The sequence below is a fragment of the Haemaphysalis longicornis genome, unplaced genomic scaffold (assembly GCF_048455015.1).
Source record: "Haemaphysalis longicornis isolate Haplotype H1 unplaced genomic scaffold, Haemaphysalis longicornis Haplotype H1 scaffold_2, whole genome shotgun sequence".
Taxonomy (NCBI): domain Eukaryota; kingdom Metazoa; phylum Arthropoda; class Arachnida; order Ixodida; family Ixodidae; genus Haemaphysalis; species Haemaphysalis longicornis.
The window spans coordinates 16,902,700-16,927,166 of NW_027526295.1; the positions used below are offsets into that span (position 1 = coordinate 16,902,700).

The window sequence follows — 24,467 nt, forward strand, 5'->3', positions numbered from 1 at the left end:
TCAGAAGGCGAAAGTGATACTTACGTTACGTTTTTGAATGTGGGCTGAGTAACGTTGCTGTTTTGGAGTGCCGTGTAGTGACCAAGTTGGTGCGAAAGCAGCAGGAGCAAACGGCGGCGTTTTTCAGTGCGAAATAAATTCTTGAAGGGTGAGTTCACCGTCACTGCTGTACAGCATTTCGGTTTCGTTCGTGCGTCATTCACGCGAGCCTTAACTCGACACCTGCATGTAACGAAAACCTGCAGGTAATGAAAAATTGCGAATTTTGTCAACTTCTTTCTATCCAGGTTTAACTGTACTCGGCTGAAGGAGCTTCCACCGGCGGGGGTGGGGCGGCAAAATATCTCCCCCTGCGCATGCGCAAATCACGTGTCCTCTCTTCTTTTCCCTGTCCCACTCCTCGTTCACTCGCTCTAGGAGTCTGTCGCATTTATTTATCCAGCGATCGAAACCTGTGCATGTGCTGCGCTCTTTTCCGTGCCTGCCCCTTGGTATGCCGAGCCGGTGCCAGCTCTTTCGCAATTTCATCGCCGCATTTCGTTCGCGCCTGCTTCTTTTCTCGCAACGGGGTGCCTCCCCAGTTTACTGAGCACAGAGCCTGTGGCGCCCAGGTCCGCTACAAGGTGTTCTGCTACCTGGACGCGCAGCACAGCGTGCCGGCACCCTCGTACTGGATCCGCGGCCAGCAGGGTCGGCTGGCCGTGCACCTTACCGGCTGGCCGCCCGCCCGCATCGAGTGGCTCAAGGAGGGCCTCACCATATCGCCGCTGGACGGCCGCCTCCGCTTCGAGGACCACCTGAACGTCTCCAAGGCGGCGCTCGTGGTGCAGACGGCGAGCGACGCCGACCGGGGAAACTACAGCTGTCTGGCCAGGAATGGCTACGACGCCGACCGCTTCGACGTCTACGTTCGTGTGCGACACAAGTGAGCGCCTCCTTTCACGCGCACTCACTGAGAGCGGCAGTGGACGCTCGAAGGACGTGCAACATCCTTCCTGCGTCTGCTCAAGCGCAACTGGAGAAGAATGTAATCGAGGTAGCATAAAACATCTCCGCCCAGGCGTGCTCAGTGCCGAAGACAGGGGCAGTAAGGAGCGTGAGAGAGCCAAGTGTGGTGCAGCTGCTTTAATAGATTGCCTGTTCCTGATATGTTAACTGGCATTTCCTTGAGAAATCTTGATCCTGGCGGGTGTTTTGGGTGGCATGGGCTAGAACTTGTAGTCCACGTGTTTTAGGGGTCATGCTCGTCTACGAAGTGTTTCTGGAAGGTGGGCCTTGGCTGAGCCGAGAACAAGCCACTGATCATCTTCTGCTGTTGACGAACACACTTATACGTACTTGGAGATTTGCGAGTACAGAAGGTTATTCACGCATTGCTAGGAACGATTTGCAAGTGAAAGCGGGCAGTTTGTAAAGACCAACGGCCGTTCCATCTATGCGCGTCGACAGGGTTTTGTCTTGAGCGGGCTGCACCGCGACATGACGACCTGAAAATAAAGTACAGGAAATTTCGGTCTTTCCCTTGAGAGTTAGAAATTTTAAAATGTGTCGTTGTAAACAATGTATAAACACTCATTGTTTTCACGCTCACTACATTTTCTTGAACACACAAATATGTGTGTAATCGGAACTGCGGCGCGCTTTCTGTTCCTGCGATGGCTGCGTAAAAAAAGAGCGTGTAACGTGATTCCTGTTATTAAAAAGACTGCTAATTGTTTTCTTTCTTGTTACTTGTGATGTTTTTTTCTTGTCGTTCCATTTTGGCCCGTACGCTGCTTAAAACTCGAACGTGTGATATTATTGTTCACTTTGAGGGGGAAGCTATCAAACTGTTCTTACCTGCCTCCCTTATCTCGCAGTATAGAAAAAAAAAGGAATTGTTAAATTACTACGTCACATAATGGCATTTCATCAACTGAACGATCGAAGTCACAAACTCTTGGACGAATGTCTTGCTACGACCATATAATACCCTGTCACACGGCACATCTAATGTGACTCAAAGTGAATGGCATGAGCTGTTAATGAGATTCGGTTTGGCCGTGCTGGTCTGCACGACGAAACTAATGTCCCCTGATTGTGGTAGTGGTGACGATTAGCAAGCTCGCAAAATTGCAAAACTACTCTTCAAGCGTCTCTAGAATAATTTCATTCATAACTGAAAAAAAAAAACAAAAACAGAACAATCATTCCTTTCTTTTTTCAAGGAGAAGAAGATAGCCGTTCTACGTGACATAAGTAGGCATCACAAGCCGAGACAAGTCCGCAAGAAATTCGTGTCAGGGTTGGGGAACGAGACCTTTTTTGGAAGTACTTGTTTGTCTTTGTTTATTCTAAAAACTATATGAAGGCGAAAAGATAGGTTTACTGAGAGCTTTTAGAAACAGTATCCTTTGGTTTATTACTGAACTAATAATTACTGAACTAATACTGAACTAAACTAAGCGGCAGTGGCGCCTCTAGTGTCGCGCCACTGCCGCTGAATGAGCGCCCCAACCTCATTTAGCTGTTAAGTGACATTCGCCTCGAATGTGATTCGTTAATATCGTGTAGCGCCGAACTAATAGATAACTCACCGTTTTCGACATTCCGCTCCGGTACCGGCGGTCCGTTCAACACAACCGGAGCCAATGCCGTTCGTGGCCAAGCGCTTTCACGAGTGCGCAATGGCGCTCCCGCTTGCTATCGGCGCGGAGCGGACCGTGAAAAACGGTCACCTAAAGCTCGCGAATGGCATCTAGAGCAAACAACATTTGCTGTAAATGTCATTAGATCTGTCGTGTGACAGGGGTATAACACGGTAAACTTATACTGTTGCGAGGCAAGGTTGCCTCGCAACACGGTACACGGTATACTGTTGCGAGGCAAGGTTGCGAAGACCTTGTACCTTTTAGGGGCGAAGCTCCTTAGGGCGTGGGTCTGTCCATCCTCGACGTATGTATGTATCCACCTCTAGTTTAGTTCTTGGATTGTTTACTAGATGGCGTGGCTACCTCTAGTTTAGTTCTTGGATTGTTTACTAGATGGCGGTACTTGTATATGATGAAAAGATGCGCTTGGATTGTTTACGAGATGGCGTGGCTACCTCTAGTTTAGTTCTTGGATTATTTACTAGATGGCGGGGAGCGTTGTAATAAAATCCGTTCGCTGTTGGCGCGCGCTCGGAGTCGCCCGATGGATAAGGCTGCAGATGTGCGAGCCCGCGAGGCAGAAGCGCTCCGTGAAGCTGCGCGACGCCGCCGCCAAGATCCTGCCGTACGAGAGCGGGAGGCCGAAGCGTGTCGTCTGGCTGCGCGACGACGCCGCCAAGATCCCAGCGTTCGAGAACGAGAGGCCCAAGCGTCACGGCAACGGCGCGAGGACCCTGCCGTACGCGAAGCGGCACGGCTGCGGCGCGAAGAGGATCTCCAAAACGTCAGAGAACGGGAAGCGGCGTGAAAGCGCGCGTATCGGCAGGCAGACCCCGATGCAGTGAGAGCTCGTGAGGCGTCTGCAAAACGCATCAGGCGAGCTCAGCCCCAAGGTGCCGACGCGCGGTTTAAGCGAGGCTTTCTAGACGTTACGTTCGGACACAGATGTAGTGGGCGAACTTTCACTGAAGAGTCACGGTTTTACCGATGATTTCCCCTCAGGAGCTTCGCCCACTCATCATCATTCACCCCGTGGATATGCTGTGAATTTTTTGCATACCCATTCGTTCATAAATGAACAATGGAGTTTTAGCTGACCATTTCTTTCGGTACGCTCTGTTTCGATAGCAAACGGGAGCACCATTGCGCATGCGTGGTGCGCTCCGGCAGAAGCGGCGTTACCGGAGCGGGGCCCTGCTTCGCTCGATCGCCGGGCTCGCTGAGCGGGCCGTCGCCGCCGCTTGCGCTCCCGCGCCAATCCTCCTTCAGGAAGCCTATCACGTCCCAGCTGTATCGGGTTACAACACGTATCACACAGGTGACCCTGAAGACCCCCATTCCATTAATCTTGTCACTTTAATAGCGAAACACCTCACGTACACGGCACTTGACACCTCAGATTTTAACACACCATATTTTCACACTCATGGCATTCTTGTGAAACCGAACCTTCAATCATCTGCTACCCTCAGAGTTGTCAACGTATACCACCACCCGCGGAAACCAACACCTCCTCTTAAACCACTCTTCACACGCTCTCGCAATCCCCACCAGGACTCCCTCATCCTTGGCGACTTCAACTGTCATCATACCATGTGGGGCTACTCATCCATACTTCCCCAGGGTCGAAAGCTCGTAGACACATTTCTCCAAGGCCGTTACTCTCTCCTCAACGACACTTCCTATCCTACGCGTATAGGCAACTCTGTCGAGCGAGATACGAACCCTGACCTTGCATTTTACCAGGGCACTCTCACACCCCTATGGGGGCACCTACATGAAAACCTCGGGAGCGACCACGCAATCATTTCAATCACTCTCCCCTCTGATAAGTCAGCCCCGAGGTCTCAAGCCCGCATTTCGCTCACTAATTGGACAAGGTTTCCCGACGAAAACACTCCCACTCTGGACCCCAGAAATCCTCACGCTTGGCTATCCTCCCTTCGTGAAAACTATAAAAAACACACCAAACTCATTGTCCTCGCACTCGCAGCCCCGTACGTAGACCCACAATTGCTTCACATATGGGACGCTCGCCGATCTCTTATGCGGCGCTGGCGCAGAAATAAATCTAACCGCCGTCTTCGGCGCCGCATAAACCTCCTCACTCAGGAGGCAGAAGAATATGTCAATTGATTGGCCAGAACGAACTGGTGGACACTCTGCGATTCAATAAACTCCCATATGAGCACAAAGCGCGCTTGGTCCCTCCTTAAAACTCTCATTCAGCCAACACAACGCATGGATCCGATTCCGAAGCTCTTACTTACCACACAAGAGTCCCCTACCGACCTCGCCAGCTCTATCCGCAGCTTACTGTTTCCTAATAGTGCAGACCACCCTACAAGCAAACTTCGCGAGCAGTCGTTTCCAGCGTCGCCCATGGACACCGCCTTCACTTTTCAGGAACTTCACTGCAACACCACCCCCAGCCCGGATAAAATCAGGTATAAAATCCTGAGAAATCTTAGCTCAGACCCTCAACAATGTCTTCTCACTCTTTTTAACCATGTCTGGGAGACTGGCACGATCCCTTCATCCTGGAAACATTCTGACATTGTTCTTATCCCCAAACCAAAAAAACCTGCATCTAAAGACAATCTTAGACCCATTTCGCTTACCTCGTGCGTAGTCAAACTTCTCGAACGCATGGTGCTTATCCGCCTGGAATGGCACATGGAACACAACTGCCCCCTCCCCTACACCCAAATCGGCTTCCGTCACAACATTTCGACACAAGACACACTTCTCCGCATCTCTCAAGATCTTTACGAATTCCCAAGCTCCTCCCAACTTCGCGGCCTCCTAGCCCTCGACATTCACAAAGCATTTGACACAGTTTCACACCAGGCCATCCTCGCTAACCTTGCCCGAACAAACTGCGGCAGCCGAATGTATAACTATATCAAATCCTTTCTCTCAGACCGCGCAGCCTCTTTAAGCATCCCGGGATCGTCGGCTCGGTCTTTTTATTTAACCTCTGGTACCCCACAGGGCTCAATCCTGTCTCCAACCCTTTTCAACCTGGCACTAGCCCAACTGCCTCCCCTCCTAGACTCTATCCCCCACCTCTCCTACTCCATCTATGCCGATGATATTACCCTCTGGTCCTCCCATGGTAGCCCAGCCAAACTCGAAGAAACCCTTCAAGAAGCATGTGTCGTAATAAACAACCATGTTCGCACCTTAGGTCTCGCTATCTCCCCTTTCAAATCGGCTCTCATGATCATAACGAACAAGAAAGGCAGAGCCCCTGATCGTGACCTCATCAACATCTCCATTGATAACACCCCAATTCCCAAAACAGACTCACTAAAAATTCTATGTCTTACTTATCACTACTCCGGTAGTTCCTACCCTACACTTCGAACTATACACTCTCAGATCGAGCAAATGATTCATCTGCTGCACCGCGTCACAAATCGCCACTCTGGCTTACACGAACAACACCTCCGACGTATTATGACGCTTTTACCATGTCCCGCATATTGTACACAGTGCCATACCTGCATCCCACACCCACCCAACTAACCAAACTAGACGCAGCTCTCCGTAAGCTCTACCGCATAGCCCTCGGCGTGCCCCGCTACGCTCCTACTAACAATCTTATCGCTACCGGCACATATAGCACTATAGAAGAACGTATTCAGATACACAAACGAGCCCAACTTCAGCGCCTTCAGACATCTCACCAGGGTCGGGCACTGTTGCGGACGATGGCCTACCCTACTTCTTCGCTTCCTCCAATCCCCACAACTTCCCCTCCTTGGGCCACGTTCCCTCGTATCCGCATAGAACCCCTGCCTAAGAATATGAACCCCTCCAGGCATGCCACCCGCCGCTTTCTACGCTGTAAAGCCCTCACTAAACGTGTCTCCTTTCTAGAAAAGCAAGGATCAGCGGTATATTTTACAGACACCAGTAATTTTCCCTCTACGCAAATAGGAACCGCAGCCTTTTTACGCCACTCGTCGTTGGTTTCCGCACAAACGCCTTTTTTCTGCCCGCCAGATGCCACCTCCCTAGAAGAGCACTCCATCGCTCTTGTCATAGAGAATGCTGCTCTCACAACCTCCACCGAACACCCCACTTATATCTTCACAGATTCGCAATCCGCCTTCCGAAATTATTTACGCTATACCGTCAACCCCTTTTCTTCTAACTTAGTGACTGACACTCTCAACAGACATCCTTCTCACCTCTTTGTCCTGGTATGGGTACCTGGCCACGCTAACATGGGCGGCAACGCAAGAGTAAACGCGCTTTCCCGAGATCTATCCCCGGGTCCTTCTATGCTCTGGCCAACCTCCTACCATCCTCCTTCCACTCGTCTTCATGATCGTGAGACCCGTAAATTCACTTTACTTTCCTATCGCCTCACCCGCCAAGTCTACCCTTCTCCAGACCCGCGCCTCACTCGCGCCCAAACCGTCCTTCTCCGCCAGGCTCATACCCGCTCCCTCCCATCTCAACACATTCTACATCGCATTCGCAAGGGCTCCGGTCCCCCAACCTGCCCTTCTTGCGGCGCATACCCCTCTATTCCCCACTCCTACTGGGACTGCCACCCCCCGAAGCTTCCCCCCTCCCTCTCCCGCATCACCTCGTGGGACACTCGGCTGGCTCCCCCGCCCGGAACAGACGTTCGGGCCGCCCAGGAGGCTATCTGCCTTCATATGCAGATCTCCACGGACATTCTGGACTACTATGAAGACAGCTGACGCCTCAGGATCCGTCGTTTAGCTGACCTGGACTTAGGTCGGTGACTGGGCAATAAATGTTTTCTCTCTCTCTCTCTCCCGCGCCGAATGCCAAGATAACTGCCCACAGTGAGAGAGGCGAACGCGCCACAGCGCGCTCCGTTTCTTCAGTTGAAACATGAGCGACTGAACGCGGAAAGCGCTTCTGCATAGGCAAGGATGTCGCACACCGCAACGAGGTTTCGAACGCAAGCGAAAAGCGTCGACCAAAGCGTGGGCCTACTTTTACGGAGATCCTAGAGAGACGACTTTGACTTGGCTATTCGGAATTTGAACGGCCTCGTTTAATATATTTAGGAAAATTACAGCATGTCAGCGACCGAATTATGCATAAAAAAGCTGAAATAAGGCGATAAGCACGGCACTTTGCTTTATTTGAGTGCCTAAAATATCCATTATTATATTTCCTTGGATGACATTTTGGTTTACACACACACAGGACGCGAGCAGTGACATGATTGATTCATAAGAGTGGTTTCTTTTGCGAGTGAGTCATTCATCGTGTAAGTAAGCGCGAAGGAAACAAGGACGAACGAAGTGGACGGGACACGGCATCCACTTCGTTCGTCCTTGTTTCTTGCACGGCCGCAAAGTCCAGCGGCCGTGCTGGACCTTGCACGCAAGGTCCAGCAGGGCCGCTGGACCTTGCGTGCGCTCTCATCTAGCGGCCGTGCCTGTAGCACGGCCGGACTCGACTCTCCTAAGGCCCCTAGAAGTACTAAGGTCACTAAGGTAGCGCGATTCTATGATCTCGCCGCCCTTCGCCCTCACCCGCGCCCCTTTCCTCCTCGGTGTTTTGCTCGTTTCTTTTTCTCCGGCCAGCGCCGCCCACCATTGGCCAACAGAAAAGTCACGTGGTATTTTCTTCTGCCTCCGCCGCCGGGTCGCCTCGCCGATGCATCGCCGGCTGGGACATTGCGCAAAGCCGCCGCTGCGGCGCGATTTCTGGCCGCCGAGCCACGGAGCTTCAGTGCCGGCTTCATCGTAGCCGCCAGCTAATAGCAAAGTAGGAATTAGCTGCTCGTTCCGAAAAAAATGTCGCATCGGTGTCGCTTTATGTTGCTTCTCGGTGCCGATGTGTTGTGCCTTATGCAGCGCAAACATCGTCAGGGAGGGCAAAATACTTCGTTGTTCCGTCCGGGAAATGCGACGCAGTAAGGAGAAACGTTTGGTCGCATAGATTTGAACGGATGTACTTCAGACCGACGCTGCCATCACTCTTTTGAGAGGTAAGTTTCTGAATGTTTATTCTTGCTCTGTTAAATTCTGCGCAAGCTTGAGAGGTCACTTACGAAGAAATGCGTATTCCAACCGCGACCGTCGTCCACCATTTGTTCTGAGTAGGCATTGCGCGCAGCAGCGAGTTCGTCCCGTCGTAAGCTTTGCTTTGGATAAGAGGCCGTGTATTTGTCATGTGCGCGCTTAACTTCCAGCATAATTATCAGCGGCGTAGCATGTACATTCGGTTGTCGTAAGGTTTGCGTGACGCGAGAATTGTTCACCTGAATTCGCGCTTGTTTTGGCCGACGGCAGTTTGCGTCTGACCATGTAGCGTGTGCGTTCCGAGTGCGTGTAAGCTCTTTGTGGCATGGAATGTCTTTTGTGTTAGCGACCCGGGTGGTATTATAATACCGTTGTTATGACATTGGAGTGATTTGCTGCGTAATATGTGCTTGGTCGGTGCGGCTCAAATTGAGGCTGTTAGTAAAAAAAAGGGGCTACTTGAAACAATTTAAGGCCAGCTAACCTAGTGACCGCGCCGTTGACGGACGTTTGCTTCGCAATTTGTGTTATCGTTTTGTTAACTTCGCGCCCGTCTGAATGGGCACTTGAAATGCATATTCGCACCGGAACGGCTGTACGCTCTTTCTTCCGTGTATGCACAGAGGACCGTTAATTAAAACTTAAGTTTGCATTACACGTGATGCAATACATTTGCAGTGTGCGCGTTCACTTCATCTTAGTAGTCAACGGCGCAGCGTATCTCATTGCGATTTGAATCAAAACACACTGGGCGACTGTATTATTTTCAGCACACCTATTTTTGTCCAGCAAAGCGCTTGTTAAACGGGTTTAGTGCAAGCGAGTTGAGCATGGACGCGGCACTGAGTAGATCTGCGAACACGAATTTAACCATGCTACGGTAGAAGGGTGACTAACTCTCTCCTGCAATGCATTACTGCCTATTTGCGGAGTGTTTGTGGCGCATCTCAAACTCTGTGGTCACATTTTTTTCTGTTCTCAATAGGATTATTTCACGGATCAATTTGAGCAACGGATATTGGAGAAGATTGGCGTAAAAAACGAAACCCAAATGCCACTTCAGCAGCACAAGGTCATTACGGACGTTTGTTCCAATAAAATATCTATTTGGTGACACCAATTCATTTTTGTGTTATACCTTATTGTTTTCTCTTGATAATCATCGGGACATTGATGATGATCAGCGCGAACGGAAACAATACACAAAGAGAATAGACGACACAGGCGCTGCTTCGAATATTTTTCGGGTGTATTCCTGTGTTAGTACAATGTAAAAATATGCCAGAATATATCCCAGCACAAAACAATTCTGTCCTGGCGCCTCCATTAATAACGGCTGTAAACGACCGCGCCCGGTAAAAAAACATATTGCTTTATTAATTAACTGTAGTAACTAGTTACATAATTTGTACATAGAGGGACTCGATCTCTGGTTCGTATCGGAAATAAGAGGCCAGAAATCTGTAATTTCAGTTTACCCGATCGATTGATCGCAGTCTTCTCTGGCGCCTATTCCCAGAATTACAAGCCTGCGTTTTTCACTCGGTTCGCACATGAACGTACGGCCGCAAGTGCAGTTTAGTGTACCCGGCTGCGAAGTCGGGGAAGCAGGGACTTTTCACCTCGCTGTACATGCACACACGCACAACAGCATGTGTATATTTTTTAATCTACTCACAGCAGCCTATAACGAGATGAAGGTGAAAGAAACATTTCTACAAAAACGGCAAAGCACTTTAAACTGCGCGGAATTAAGGTAGGGTGTTGGCCGATCGTTAGTAAAAGCGGGCGCAGAGTGAACGCCGCTAATGATTCACAACCATCGCAAGAAAGGCGAATGCAAGGACGCCAGCGCAGCGCTCCAACGACGGTGTTTGCGAATGAAGCGCTCTGTATGCTGCCGCGAACAGTGCGCAGGCCCTCTGTGCAGTGATTGCACGATTGAAGCCACGCGAATGCAAGAACGGAACTAGTGTAACAGTTTGAATTACCGTAGCAGTTTGAAATGTCCACGCTCGATCCTTCCGCATTCACGAGCAATCCTAAGATGTTACAGCATGCCGCACACGTAAACAAAAAACGTGCTGTGCGTATGCGCCGGCGGCGTCCACCCCGCAAATATCCCCTTGTAGACAAAAATATAAAACAAAATATCCTCACTCAGGGCGTGTTGGTAAAACGGGGCTCTATAAATCCGTTAAATGCTACCAAAGAGCGATTGCGGCGCGAAACAAGAGCAAACTGCACGAAAAACTGCAGCGAGCGGCCCGAAGCGTTGCGAGGGCGCCTTCTCTGACGCAGCCAACAAAAATGGCGGCAGCACTGGCAGCACCGCGGAGTTAAAGGGACCGCGGCGCCGCAGATGAGGGGAGAGAAAAAAGAGGAGGGCAGCGTAGAAGGAGGGAGAGCAGTTGGCGCTACCTTATTAATTTTAGGGACCTTAGACTCCCCTCCTCCCGTGATCAACTTACCGCCTTCGCATTGGGGCGTCTTGCTGCCTGCCGCCGCAAGTTGTGGGTGGCGCTGTAGCCCACTGTTGCTGCTGCTGTCGAGGTGTGCGGACGTACAGAGCGCGGCGGAGGCATCGACGACGAAAACTGATAAGTGTTTGAAATTTATTATTCCTTTTTTTAGAGCGACCACGTTTAAGAGAGAGATGTAGGTTAGTTGAAAGGGGCGGTAGTTGTTAGCGTGGGGAAGTGACCGAATCAGATGTGACGCGCGGTTGTTGCACGTGGCAGTTTGAAAGCGTGATAGTTGGTAACTCGTGAAAGAAGAATTGATGCTGTAGGAAAGGATCGCACGTTGCGGGTTAATGTTAGATTGGAGGGGAGCGCGCGAGAACGCGGCAGTGAAGTAAGCCAGAGTTGGGCACGCCTTGGACGGGCAGTACCATGCCTCAGAGGAAGAAACCGGGTGTGGTGTGCACGGGGTGCGAGCACGAATACCCGCTCGAGGAGACGAGATTCGAGTCGGTCGAGGATGCGGAAGGGCAGGACTTCAGGTGCAGAGTGTGTGTGCTAGCATCACGTCTCGACCGGCTCGAGGAAGAAAAGGAGCAACTCAGGATTCAGGTAGGCGAGCTACAGGAGGAGCTCAAAGATGAACAAAGGCAGAGAAAGGCATCGAAGCAAGGTTGGCACAAATGGAGGTCAAACTGGCGACGAAGGGTGACATCCCGACAAACAATGAAGCAGGTCACGAGGCAGATTTGTCTGCAGTGCTTGACCCCGAGAAGGGAAAGGAGGAGGACAAAGACGCCACGCCCGAAGGCGATCCCGGACTGGCGCTGACTCAGCCGGTGCGAGAGCAGGTGGCCGCGCCGGGGGGCAGCCAGGAAAAGGAAGAAAGGCGCATGGTGATCGTGGCGGGGGACTCCAACATGCGGTACTCAGAAATGGAGATTACAGGCCGGCTGAGAGAGGACGAGAGAGTGCAGGTTGGCGTGTTCCCGGGGCAGACGGTCAGGGTAGTGTTAGAAAAGGCAAAGGATAAAATGTGGGAAAATATGCAGGGGCAGAACGTAGTGATTATCGCAGGAGGAACCAATGACGTTCTGCAGGGAAGGGGCGCAGGAGTGCGCAAGCAGCTAGAAAAGGGGTGAAGGAACTTCGGGCGCTGTGCCCACATGTGCAGGTCGTCGTGAGCACAGTACCAGAGATAATTGGGAGATGAGTACATGTGGAAAGGGAAGTTGTAGCGGTAAACTGAGACATACGGGAGCTGGGCAAGGAGCTGAGTTTCGCTGTCGGAGACATCAACAGGGATGCCCGATGGGTGGGCCGGAAAAGGGCGTTCCAGCGTGACGGAGTGCATTTCAACGGGCAAGTGGGAGCAGCCATTGGAAGACGACACGCGGCGCGAACTGTGGCTTTTTTAGGGGCCCCACAGGCCTTTGCAAAGATTGCGTAGACAAATGCAAGGAGCAAAGGGAGATAGCAGGGTCGGTGCAGATCGGTGCAGGCAAACGAAAGGGACGACGACGGCGTGTAAAGAAGAGAGGAGGGAAACTGAAGATCGCGTACTTAAACATGCAGGGTGGCAGGAAAAGAGAGAAGTGGATGGAGATTATTAAGCAGCTAGAAGAGGAAGATATCCAGGTATACGCTGTGACCGAGACGCACCTACGGGACTTGGAGGAACCTCCGGCAATCGGATAGTATGTATGGGAAGGTTGTAACAGAAGGGCTGGATTGAGAAAAGGCGGAGGAGTAGGCATGCTTGTACGGCAAGAGGCTAATTGGAAGAGAGTGAAAGAAGACTGCAAAGAAAATGTGTGTATGAAAGGGATAGTGGAGGGTAGGGAGATGGCTATAGGGGTGTCTTACCTGTGGACGGGTAAGGATAGCAAAGAACAAAACAAAAAACTGGTGGCGTGTCTAAAAAAGACATTGAAGATATGAAAACGTTCCGGGGAGGTACTATTTGTAGGGGACATGAACGCCCACATTGAAGATCTAGACGGGTACACAGACTTCAATGGAAATCTAATGCTAGATATGTGTGAGTACCAGAAGCTGATCATAGTAAATAGGGAACAAAAATGCGAGGGTCAAATAACGTGGGAGTGTGGTAGGAGACAGTCGAGTATTGACTACTGCCTTAATTCAGAGGGACTTTATGAATGGTTGGATAGAATGACCATAGATGAGGAAGGGGGCCACAGTCTGGGCAGTGGCCACAAGCGAATAAACTTGAGTTTTGGGAAACTGGGGGGGGCGAAAAAACGGGTCGACCGGGGCAGCGCACAAAGTTAAACAGCAAAAAAATTGTGATTATAGCCAAAAGCATAGATGCTGACATAGAAAGGAATCCTGGAGAAGAGTGGGGATATGACAGGCTCATCAAGTCTATGCAGGAAAGAATAGTCAAGGCAGAGGGGGCCAACCGATGGAGAGGAAAAAAAAACACCCAAAAGCTGGTGGAACAAAGAAATCAAGGCAGCTATAGAGAGGCGTAAACAGGCGTCTAGAGAGCACAGGCAGGCCAAGAGGATGGGGAGAATTCAGGAGGAGGTGAACCTAAAATAGGAGCAGTATAAGCAAATGAAGTAGGAAGTGCAGCAATTAGTGCAGGCGAAAATGAAGGGGGACAGTGAGCGATGGGTAGCGCAAATACGAGGAAGGGGTAGAGGCGCGCCGAAAAGGTTTTGGAAACATGTGCCGGCATTAGGGAGACTTACGAGTCCCACAGAAGGCGGTACTATAGAAAACGAGCAGGGACAGATGCTCAAGGGAGAGGAAGCATTGTCATACCTACACAAAATCATCACGGAGAAGTTCGGTAAGGTGGATGAAGAGACCCCGCGGCGGGTAGGCCGGAATGTTGGAGATAGATGGGGACAAGCTGAAATGGAAAAGAGCAGAGGAAAATGTCCCCAAGAATACCGCGGCAGGCACGTATGGGATACCGATAGAGTTGATTAACCAGTTAGGACCAAAGAGCAAGGGGAAGCTACTGTAAGCCATCAGAACAAGGATAGAAGAAAAGGCAGTACCGGCCGCGTGGCAAATGAGCAGGATGAACTTAGTGGACAAGGGCAAAGGAGTCAGGACAAACCCGAGCTCGCATAGGGCAGTAACCGTCACGTCAGTGCTGTACAGGTTAGCAATGCAGGCAGTGAAGTTCGAACTAGAGCAGTGGGTGGAAGAAAATAGGATTTTAGGGGAGCTTGAAAATGGGTTTCGAAAGGACAGAAGACTAGACGACAACTTATTCGTGGTAAGCCAATGCATAGAGATGGCGAAGATGCAAAACCGTCCTTTGTGGTTAGCCTTTCTGGACATTAAAGCGGCGTATAATAATGTAGACAGGGAGCGGCTTTGGAGTATCCTGGAGGACGAGGGAGTTGGGGCAGAATTCATTAGCTTACTCAGTGTTGAAGATCATCATCAGCGGATCTCCCGTACAATGCCGAATAGAAGTGAACAACAAGAAGCCTTGCCTCGTGGAGCACGCAACAATCATCATCTAGCTTTTCTGCTATTCCTTTCTTATCAAACCTACGCTGTGGAAACGTCCTGCGGTCTCTCGTCCTGCGTCCTGGTCCTGCGTCCTGGTCCTGCGTCCTGCGTCCTGCGGTCTCTCGTGCCGTGACCAGGATACAACTTCCCGCAACCCAGAGAAGACAACCTGCCATCGCGCAGCAGTGAAGACAACGGCGGAGGAGCAGCGAAGCAGACTGGAGAAGACGATAAAATCGCAGCAGGCCGAACACCCACTGAACCAACGGATCCCCGAACGTAAGCGGAATTTCCACTTCAAAAGAAAATGAGCAACGAAGTCGTCGGGAAGAAGAGAAAGGCGTTGCGAACCCACGTCAGGGAGCTAATTAATGCGGTGGAGGCTCAAATGCAGCAACGAGCCGACAGAGAGCATCTGATTGCCACGCAAGCCCAGATAAAGGCTATAGCATCAAGCCTAACGAAGTGCAACGAGCAGATGGAAGATTATTTAACGGATGAAGTGGAGGAAAGTGAATTCCAGAGAGTGATAGAATACGACTTGAAACTTGCATCTATCTCTTCAAAGATCGAGAACTATTTAAATGAGGCTACGGAAGGCATGCTGTCAGCGCAAGCGCAAGCACAGATAATCGGATCGGCGAGTCATGCAACGCACGGTGCGCAAGACTGCACGGAGCTTGTGAAGCTGCCGAAATTGGAAATGATTAAGTTCAGTAAAAATTCCCTTGAATGGACTAGATTTTGGACGCAATATGAATCAGCAGTTCACTTGAGGCCTAATATGAGCAATGGACAGAAGTTCAACTACCTCATGTCGACACTAACCGGCAAAGCAGCCGCAGTGATTGAAGGACTTCAGTTCTCGGCCGAAAGCAACTATGAACAAGCTATCAAGATTCTGAGAGATATTTGGGAGACCCGAGCAGTTGGTGGACCTGCACATGAAAGAGCTGTTACGACTCTACAAGGTACCATCAGTCGATCATACGGAAGCCCCGCGAAAGCTTTTCCAAAAGGTGCAGATACACACACTGGCACTACAGGCTCTTGGAGTGAACACAGAGTGCTACGCCCCAATGTTGATGCTAGGACTAAAGAAGGCTATGCCAGCAGACCTTTTGATCCAGTACAAGACAAAGGAGGCATCTGAAAACAGGTCGACGGCTAACAGCGAAGAAACGTCACCAATGGGAAAGAAAAGTGCCGACGCGCTGCAACGAATGCTAGAATTTCTACGGGAACAGGTGTGCTTACGCGAGGAAACTCAGCGGGAGCAGAAGGCAGCAGGTACGGGACCTAAACAGGAGAACAAAAAACCGTACAGCACGACCGCTAGTTTTTTCAGCTCTGCACACAAGGCCTGCTTGTTCTGCAAGCAAACTAACCACCTGACTGAAGACTGCACGCGTAGCCTACCTATGGAAGAGAAAAAGAAGCTGCTAACCGAAAACAGATGATGCTTCAGATGTACTCGACCAAATCATACGGCGAGGATTTGCAAAGCAAGTGTGTTTTGCAAGAGATGCAAAGGCCGCCATGCAACATCAATATGCAAGAGAAAAGACAACAACAAGAGACAGGAATCAACCACAGTACAGCAAACAGCAACGCCCCTTATGCAATCAGTGGGGAACCCGACTAGAAACTGCGTGTTGTTGCCGACAGAAATAGCATGGGTACAAGGAGAAACTTCAGAAGACATCTGTCGAGTACTGCTTGATAGTGGTAGTCAAAGGACATTCATCACAACATCTCTGGCGGAAAAGATATGAGCAAAAACTCTAAGGCAAGAAAAGCTAAGAATTGGATCCTTCGGAGGGAACGAAAAATTTCAATGCATGGATGTCGTGAAGGTGACGGTAAAGAGTCGAGAAAAAGAGTCAGTTATGGCTGTCGAAGCCCTTAAAGTAGGGAGAATCTCACACAGCCATCTCCTAGCACCCGACAGAAACATCAGAGACAAGATGCGGGAACTCGAGCTAAAATTGGCGGACGACGAATTCGAAACTAAGGACGTTCGGACAACCGGTCATCTCATCGGTTCAGATCACTACTGGGAGTTCGTCACGGGAAAAATACGACATATTGAGAACCGACTAGTCGCAGCCGAGACCACACTTGGCTGGATAGTGCATGGACCAGTGGGATCAGACTGAAAGTGGCACAGGCGGTGATGGTACTCGAGGTTGAGGCAAGTAACGTCGAGTTGAAGACGGAACTTAGAAGCCATCGGAATCGAAGCAAGGACTAGCCAGATGGACAAAGGTAGCATGGTTGCCCAAAAGTTCAAAGAGCAGGTGTGTAAAGAAAATGGGCGCTATAAGGTGAACTTGCCGTGGTAAGAAAACATCGACATGCAAACCAACAAGGACACTGCAATGAAACGACTTATGCAGCTGACAAGAAGGTTAAACAAGAACGAAAAGCTCATTGAAAGGTATGACAAAGTCATCTCAGAATACTTCAGTTGCGGAGTTGCCGAGAAAGTGAGCGAAAATTCAGGATGCAAGTCCAATTTATGTTATTACATGCCGCACCAGGCAGTTATACGGGAGGACAGGGAAACGACAAAAGTTCGAGTCGTTTTTGATGCATCATCGAGCTCAATCAAGGGAAAATCATTGAATGACAATTTGGAAGCCGGTCCTAATTTCAACGAAGATATGCTTTCGTTAATCCTCAACTTTCGGAAAAAAAGGTAGCTCTAATGGGCGACGTTGAGAAAGCATTTCTTCAAAAAGGAATTCACGAAGATGACCGCGACGCATTACGATTTCTTTGGTGGAAACACGACAATGAAGGCGGGCTGACCAATGAAGTCGAAACGTTGAGAATGACCAGAGTCACATTTGGAACAACTCCAAGCACGTTCCTCCTAGCGGCGACAATTAAACATCACTTCGAGCAAATGAAGGATGAATTCCCAATTACCACGCCGAAGCTGATGAAGGGAATTTACGTCGACGACGTGATTTGTTTAAATCATTATGGGACAGATGCATGCCGTTTGTTTGGAGGAAGAGCAAGAATCGAAGCGTTGGTTCAAGCACAAGAGCGAACGGGTGAAAAAAAAAACAATGCAAAGCTACTGGCACCACCGTCACCACCTCAAGTTCAGCACGTGGAGTAGCGGCGAAGCCCTCCCGGATGAACAGCAAAGTGCGCCCTTGGAGCAAATATCACTTCTTCAGAGGGATTTCAGGGGATATTTTCGACGGCGTCTGTCCCTTCTAATCACGCGCACGTGACCGGTTTCCGGTTTATGCGTGCACAGGTTTGTAGTGCAGAATAGTGGGAGGGAGGTGGGGAGGCGTGCACGCGCAGCTATAGGTTTCACGCCCGGACTGATGGATGGCATGTCCGTTGTGCTGGTGTGAGATTTAAACGCGACGTTAAACGGCCTAATGGGACCAGTCCGGAGTCCTTAGTGGTAGAGCGGGTTGGGTTTGTGGGTTAGGCTATCTTCAGATTACCGACGCAAAACCCGCATCGTGATCTGTGGACGTAAAAAAATGCCATATCTCGCAGTTAGTTTGGCTGAGACGTGAAATGACGTCATTCTTTAAAGTATTATGACAGTTGTGGCAACAGTCTGAACCCGGCCTTAAAGGAGCCATGAAGAGAAAACACAAGTTTGGTTCATTCGAAAGATTGCCTCGTTAGAACCATACTGACACCACTTTTAACACAAACTTCGCTCAAATAAGCTACATAATTAGGAAAAAAGGAAATGACCATGCGACCCACCATCTCATTTCCCACAACAGAACCTATGATGTCACACGAGAATGCTCTGCGATTGGCGGAGGCCGGCAAAAGCAAACGCAAGTTAGGCAGGGCTTACCAGTTTGTATATTGAACTATATGCCCGTTAAATATGCTGCACATTCCTTTTATGACACTAAGAACGGTGGAGTAAACGGTTGAAGTTCCTAATAAACACGCAAGCGTGTATGCCAATGCGTACGAAACTACCGCCAGCCGATCTCGACATCCCGCCGTCGCCACCGTTGCGCAGACGAATTTTCGGGTTAGATGCTCATCGGGGCCAACGAACCGTCCCAGCACGCACAGCCGCGACCTTGCTTGGTATCGTAATCCCTTCACAGGAGGTTGGCCGTCATATCGCCAACCAGGAAAAGTAAAAATAGAAACAAGGGGAGTAAGGAACACAGAGCAGCAACCAGATAGTGCCACTCGTCGCACAGGTTTCGGTATGGAGGTCGTGTTGGCTTGCTGCTGTCGTTACGAGCTCGTTTACAGTTTACAACCACTGAAAACTTCAGTTTGTTCGAGCACTTTACAATGAAATTTCGTTGCTGTGTTTTGAAATGCCCATGTAGTACGGGCAAATCGTCGAGGGAGTGCGACATCCCGGCCGGTGAGATCTCCTTTCATGTGCTGCCCAACGACGAACCTCGGCGAAGCAAGTGGCTATGTTTTGTGAACTTTGCAAACGGATGAGAAAGAGAGCTAAAGGAAGTACGAGTGTGCTCGCTTCATTTCCGAGGAAGTGATTACGGCAGGGACCCGGACATGCTGGCGCTCGTCGCCGACTTCGTCAAATCGCCGCCAAAGCGCTCTGACCTTGGGGAAAAAAATTGCCGTACACACCGCGCATTGACGTTCAAATCTTTCTGGTCGGAGCAGAGAGCTCGAGCGAATGGCTTTCCATACACGACACCGGCCAACTGGCATAAGCGATACTGCTACTAAAATTGAAAATACGGCACATACGTACCAGTCTGTATTCATCCGTCGCGACGGGGCTGACGAGGCAGCGGTGCCGACGGCTGGGCGTTCGTCTGTTGTGGCTATCGCGGAATGGTCGCTTTCCCGTCCACCGCGTATCCCACAACTCTTGCCGCTCGTGCACTTAGAAGCATTGAGCGTTCAAGTGGTGTGAGGTTGTTAAATGCAAGCCCGAGCTCCTTGGCGAGAGTTTTGTTCTCCGGATCAGGCAATTCCATGACTAGGGCTGCGGGTGCACTAGGTTTTACTAGTATTTTTAAAATGGCCGCCGTCTCGGTTTCGGCACGAGTTCCGGTTCCTGTTTGATTCCCGCGTGTGGGTGCTATATGAATTCGACATACTACGTATCTGTTTCATGGACCGGCTCGTTTGACGCCATTGTTCACGTCACGAAATGTGCAATTTAGCGGGAGATAAATTGCCTTATTTCTCAGTGAATAAAGCATCATTTGCTTCCGGGAAAGCGCTTAGGGTAATATGAAACACCTAATCTTTCGAATAAAACAAACTTTTGTTTTCTCTTCATGGCTCCTTTAAAGAAACAGTAAGATGCTTACGACGCGGGAGGGACACAGGCAGTTCCATGTTTATCAGCAAGAACAAAGCGTAGACCCCTGAGAGGTTAATTCAGCTAATTGGCTAGGAAATATGCTCCATTGCACATTACAATAAACATGTTTTGTTTCGTGCACTCCGTGGGCTGCGTCCAGCTTTGCAGGTCATCCTTCTTCACAGAGTGGAAGGTCACTAATTTTTTCCTAAATATATAGCTTCTTTAAGCACTGTTTTCGTTAAAAAAGGCGCTAGTATGATTCTAACGAGGCAATCTTTCGAACGAACCAAACTTGTTTTTTGTCTGCACGTCCCCTTTAAACCCTACAATCGATCAATCGAGCGGGCAGGAAAGCGAAGAAGGAAAGTATGGGGAAAGTGTGAAGGGGAGGGCGATATGCCGAGATGGCGCGAGACATTCTTTCCGGCCACGACACGCTGCGAGATAACCGAGAGAGCGAAGAGGCCGCCGACGTTAGTGGGAGCCGGCAAGTGGAGACAAAAGCGAGGCGAAAGCCGCGAGACGTGGTCCCCCGCGGCCACACGTTACCAGTCCGGAGCAGTGTTGTACGTAACGGCGTTCCTGTAACTAGTTCCTTTTGGGAGGAACGGAGTAACGCCACCGTTTCATTAAGAGTGTGTGGAACTGTAACGGTAACTCGTTACGTTCACAGGGGAACGGCAGAGGGAACGTCGTTCCTTCTGTACACGTTCATCGCGGGGGTTCAACTGTTTCTATGCCAAGGCTTTAGCGCTGAAGCTAATATAAAATGCCACAGGCCACTGCTGTGTTTCTCTTCCTATAAGATGCCCAATTTGTCCGCCCTTCCGCATAACGCACTTCCTCGAAAGTCAAAGGCAGAAGAATAACCACGCCGGGGGCCGCAGGCTGTCGCGCAGGCTGCGCCGGGTGCGCGCGGCCATGACGTTACATCGTCTGCAGATGCGCATGGGACAGGTGCTTCGGTGCCCCTTTGATTCGTGTTCTTCGGCGAATTTTTCTTTTGCACACAAGAGTGGAACGTGAAATCTGAGTAGGAGAAGACGTATCTGCACCGTGTCTGTCGCACGCGTGTTCTTACACTACAGGCAGCCGAGCCAGCCGAAGGGGCCGTGCGAGACTTCCCCTGCTGGGTCGCCCGCGTTCCGCTCACCGCGTGTAAAAACAAGGCGTCAAGTTCCCAGCCTCGGATTCTTGAAATATTCCCACTTCCACCCAAAGCGAGCGAGAGCTACATCTCATGCGCAACAGCAACCATTCTTGAGAGCTGCAAGCCGAATCTGACCTCGGACGTTCTATCACCCCGCGGCACGGACATGGCGCTCGAACGCGCCGCCGTGAACTTCCTCACGCAATGAGCGGAATTGCGGTTTCGTGATGTGCCAGGTTTACTTTGACGATTTTTTTTCGAATTCTGCCGGGAGTTATTGTGCCACCTTTCCTTAGCATCATAGCAGTGCGACGACTGTGGTGCATTGTTCCGACCAGGGCTTCAGCCGGGCACCGATGGCGAGCCGAGTCGTCGTAGCTGGTGGCTGCTGCCGTGCGCACAGTTCCTCCGTTCTGACGGCGAGAAGCCGGAGGCCAAACTTAAAAACTGTTTATTGCATGGCTAAGTAAAAATTGGCCGCGTATCTGCTCCTTTCTTTGCAAATGTCGTCAAAAGACAATAGTCTTTATCGACTTTTGCTAAGTAAATGCCTCCCTTCGCTTTCCCGGTCACCTCTTATGTTGTTCCTCTTGCGTCGCGCTCCTCCCAAGGTAAAGACGCCAAAGGATTGCTTAAATCATTTTAAATTTCCCGCGTTCCAGTGCTCCAAACCAAGTGTCTGTATGCTAACGCTGCCGTACGGCGAAGACGTGCGTGAATCGAGGCGCCCTACTTCAACGTTTATCGAACCGCGTTTCCCTATTCCACGTGCGTTGCAAGCAGAGCGTGGAACCTATCCAGTGGAACCTTTCGTAACTGTTGCCGGTTGATTTCTTAAAATGGCGACGAAAGCTATAGTGGTGCGGGCGACAGCAGGCGACGGCGGAGTGAATTTTTTTTCTGCAGTTGATGAAGTATTTAATTTCGCAGAAATCCAGCATGTACGATTTTTATAAAGGAACACTGCAAATACCACTTCTGTATTAATTTGTTGTCTTATATTTGCGTAATGTCTTGTTCTTCTTCAACAATGTTGACAAGTATGAACATTACACTGGACTTAGACGGGTAGATTTAGCTGTGACTATATAAGACTATTGCGCAGGCATTGTTTTACTTTGGCCGGGTGGCTGAATCGAGTCACAGACAGACAGACAGACCAAAATTTCTGGGTTTAAGTAGCCCAAGAAAGGCTATCGTCTTTAATAGCATACAGTTACAGAATACAAGGCTGCGACGAAAAGGCGAAGATGAATTCTAAACTCGGCAGAGTAACAATCCGAAGCTCTGTTTTTGAGGCAGCGATGCTCGAGCTTGGGAAAATTTAAGGAGCAAACCACAACCGTCAATGTTATGCGCACGGTACCACAGAGTGTAATAATGGCTGTCCAACAAAATATACACAAAACAACCACTGTCCGCGAATAGGCGGGTTGCATGCTAGCACACGCCTATGAGCACAAGCGTAGGCGGTGTTGAAACGGCTCTTCAACATTTCCAACGACGTGTTGACGAAAAAAACGGGTTTGTCTGTCCGACACCAACATCGAGATGCAACTCGATGTTGGTGTCGAGATCGAGAGTTCAAACGTATACTATAGGACTCTTCCAAGTCCCGAAAATGTGTTCTGGAAATTCCCCTTCCCCCATATTAAATCACCATTCATTAGACCCGCATGTATTGTTATTTCCGATACGGTTTTTTGTGCATTTAAGACATTTATTTTCGTGCGTGTGAGTAAATTTCTTTTTGCACATTTGAAGCCCAGTATCATGACTGCGCATTTGAAGGCCCAAGTTGAAAGCGCCGTATATGTAGCACTTGTTATAAACGAGCACCACAGTTGCACTTAAGCGTGTCTGGAATACGTCCTCTACTCCCTGGAAAAATTAGTCTAGGAGCGTTTCGTTGGGTTCTTTTTCTCTCCAGATAATATGTTGCCGGTGGTGTTCATATTTCGTATAATATACGTTGTTCGATGTGAGTGTAAGATTGCTCACGTTATTTCGCGTCAGGATTATCCGACACTATGTTTTAATTAAAAAAATGGCAGCATCTCCACTCCGTGGATGATGGCGAGGGTGCGGAGTACGGGACTCGAAATGACATCCAAGTGCGCCCCGAGTGACATCCGATTTGCGCCCCGACCCTCATTTTATTTGAGCCGTGAGTTGCACCTTGATTATTCCCTTAATGAAACTGCAACGCACGGCTCAAATGGAATTTCTCTTAATTTTCGCTTGCTGATGGTGTGCGCGCGGATGGACGCGGGTGGACATAGGTCCTAAAATACTTCGTATCGTTACAGCCGAGGGAGTAAGCCGTACGTTTGACTCTCGGGTACTAACTCACGGCCGTAGCCCAATGGGTAAGACGTCTGACACTAACTCTGTCTGGTCTACCAGAGACAGGCTCGAATCCTCCCGGTGCCTGTGTGATTTTTTGCGATTGTAAATGCTATGCGCACGGACCCAGACCGACATTGTGCGTTCCTATATAACGTACTACGCACCTAAAAATGAAATGTAACGTTAATGTAACGACTCGTTACAATGTTCGAAGTGTAAGTGAAACGCGCCCCTTTCTTAATATAGGAACCTGTAACGGGAACTCGTTTCAAAATTGGGATGGCACGAGGCACGAGCGTTCGTTCCTATTTTGAGAGGAGCGTGTCTCCAGAGCCACGACCGGCTTAACCTGCAGAGCATATCGCGTGCCTTCGTGTGTTCGCTGGTGCGGCGATCTCTTCGTGACACGCAGCTGCAGGTATGCGCCGTCACCCGCCCTGCTGCGTAACAGAGTATCGCAATGGTCAGCCAAAATTTCTGATGCTACTCTCTGTCCGTTTCTTGGTAAACCCCTCGGGCAGTTAGAGCCCATTCGGCAGTGAACAGTCAGTTCAGCGTACCGATGCTCCGTTTTCTTTTTCCATTTTGCAAACGCGTCGCAGGTACGCATTCGTCGTTCCTCTGTCAGGAATCGCCATACAGGTCTTCGTGCTTCTCGCCATCATCGGCGCTTCCGAGCTGCGCAGGCGCCGCCCGGGCCACAAGCGCGACCGGAAGAACCGTGGCGCCACCGCGCAGGGAGCGTCGGTCGACGGCATCAGAGGGGCCACCTGAAGGCCGCTGTTCTGAAAAAAGAGCCTGCTACGGGAAATGAAATAAAAATTGAGATGTTACGTTCTAACATAAAAGGAAAGTAGCTGTGAAACTGCGACCTTCACGTTGCCGATTGTAACGATGCTACGCGAGAAATACAGCATGAACTTGCCTACTCTATATTTACATGAATATTGAGAGGCAGATTAAAAAGAATATAAAATAATTCAATGCCTCAGCCTGTGCACTAGGTATAACAGGCTTAACCCAATATTAATATAAAAGAATTGG

At 49.9% G+C, this 24,467-nt stretch overlaps 1 protein-coding gene across 1 annotated transcript; it reads left to right on the forward strand.

Annotated features, from left to right (window-relative positions):
• Nucleotides 1–450: 450 nt before the first annotated feature.
• LOC144168773 (zwei Ig domain protein zig-1-like) lies at nucleotides 451–24,222 on the forward strand. Its single transcript, XM_077697739.1, has 2 exons — nucleotides 451–925; nucleotides 24,026–24,222. The coding sequence occupies exons 1-2, from the start codon at nucleotides 459–461 to the stop codon at nucleotides 24,195–24,197; spliced, it is 639 nt and encodes a 212-aa protein (XP_077553865.1). The 5' UTR covers nucleotides 451–458; the 3' UTR covers nucleotides 24,198–24,222.
• The last annotated feature ends 245 nt before the right edge of the window (nucleotides 24,223–24,467 follow it).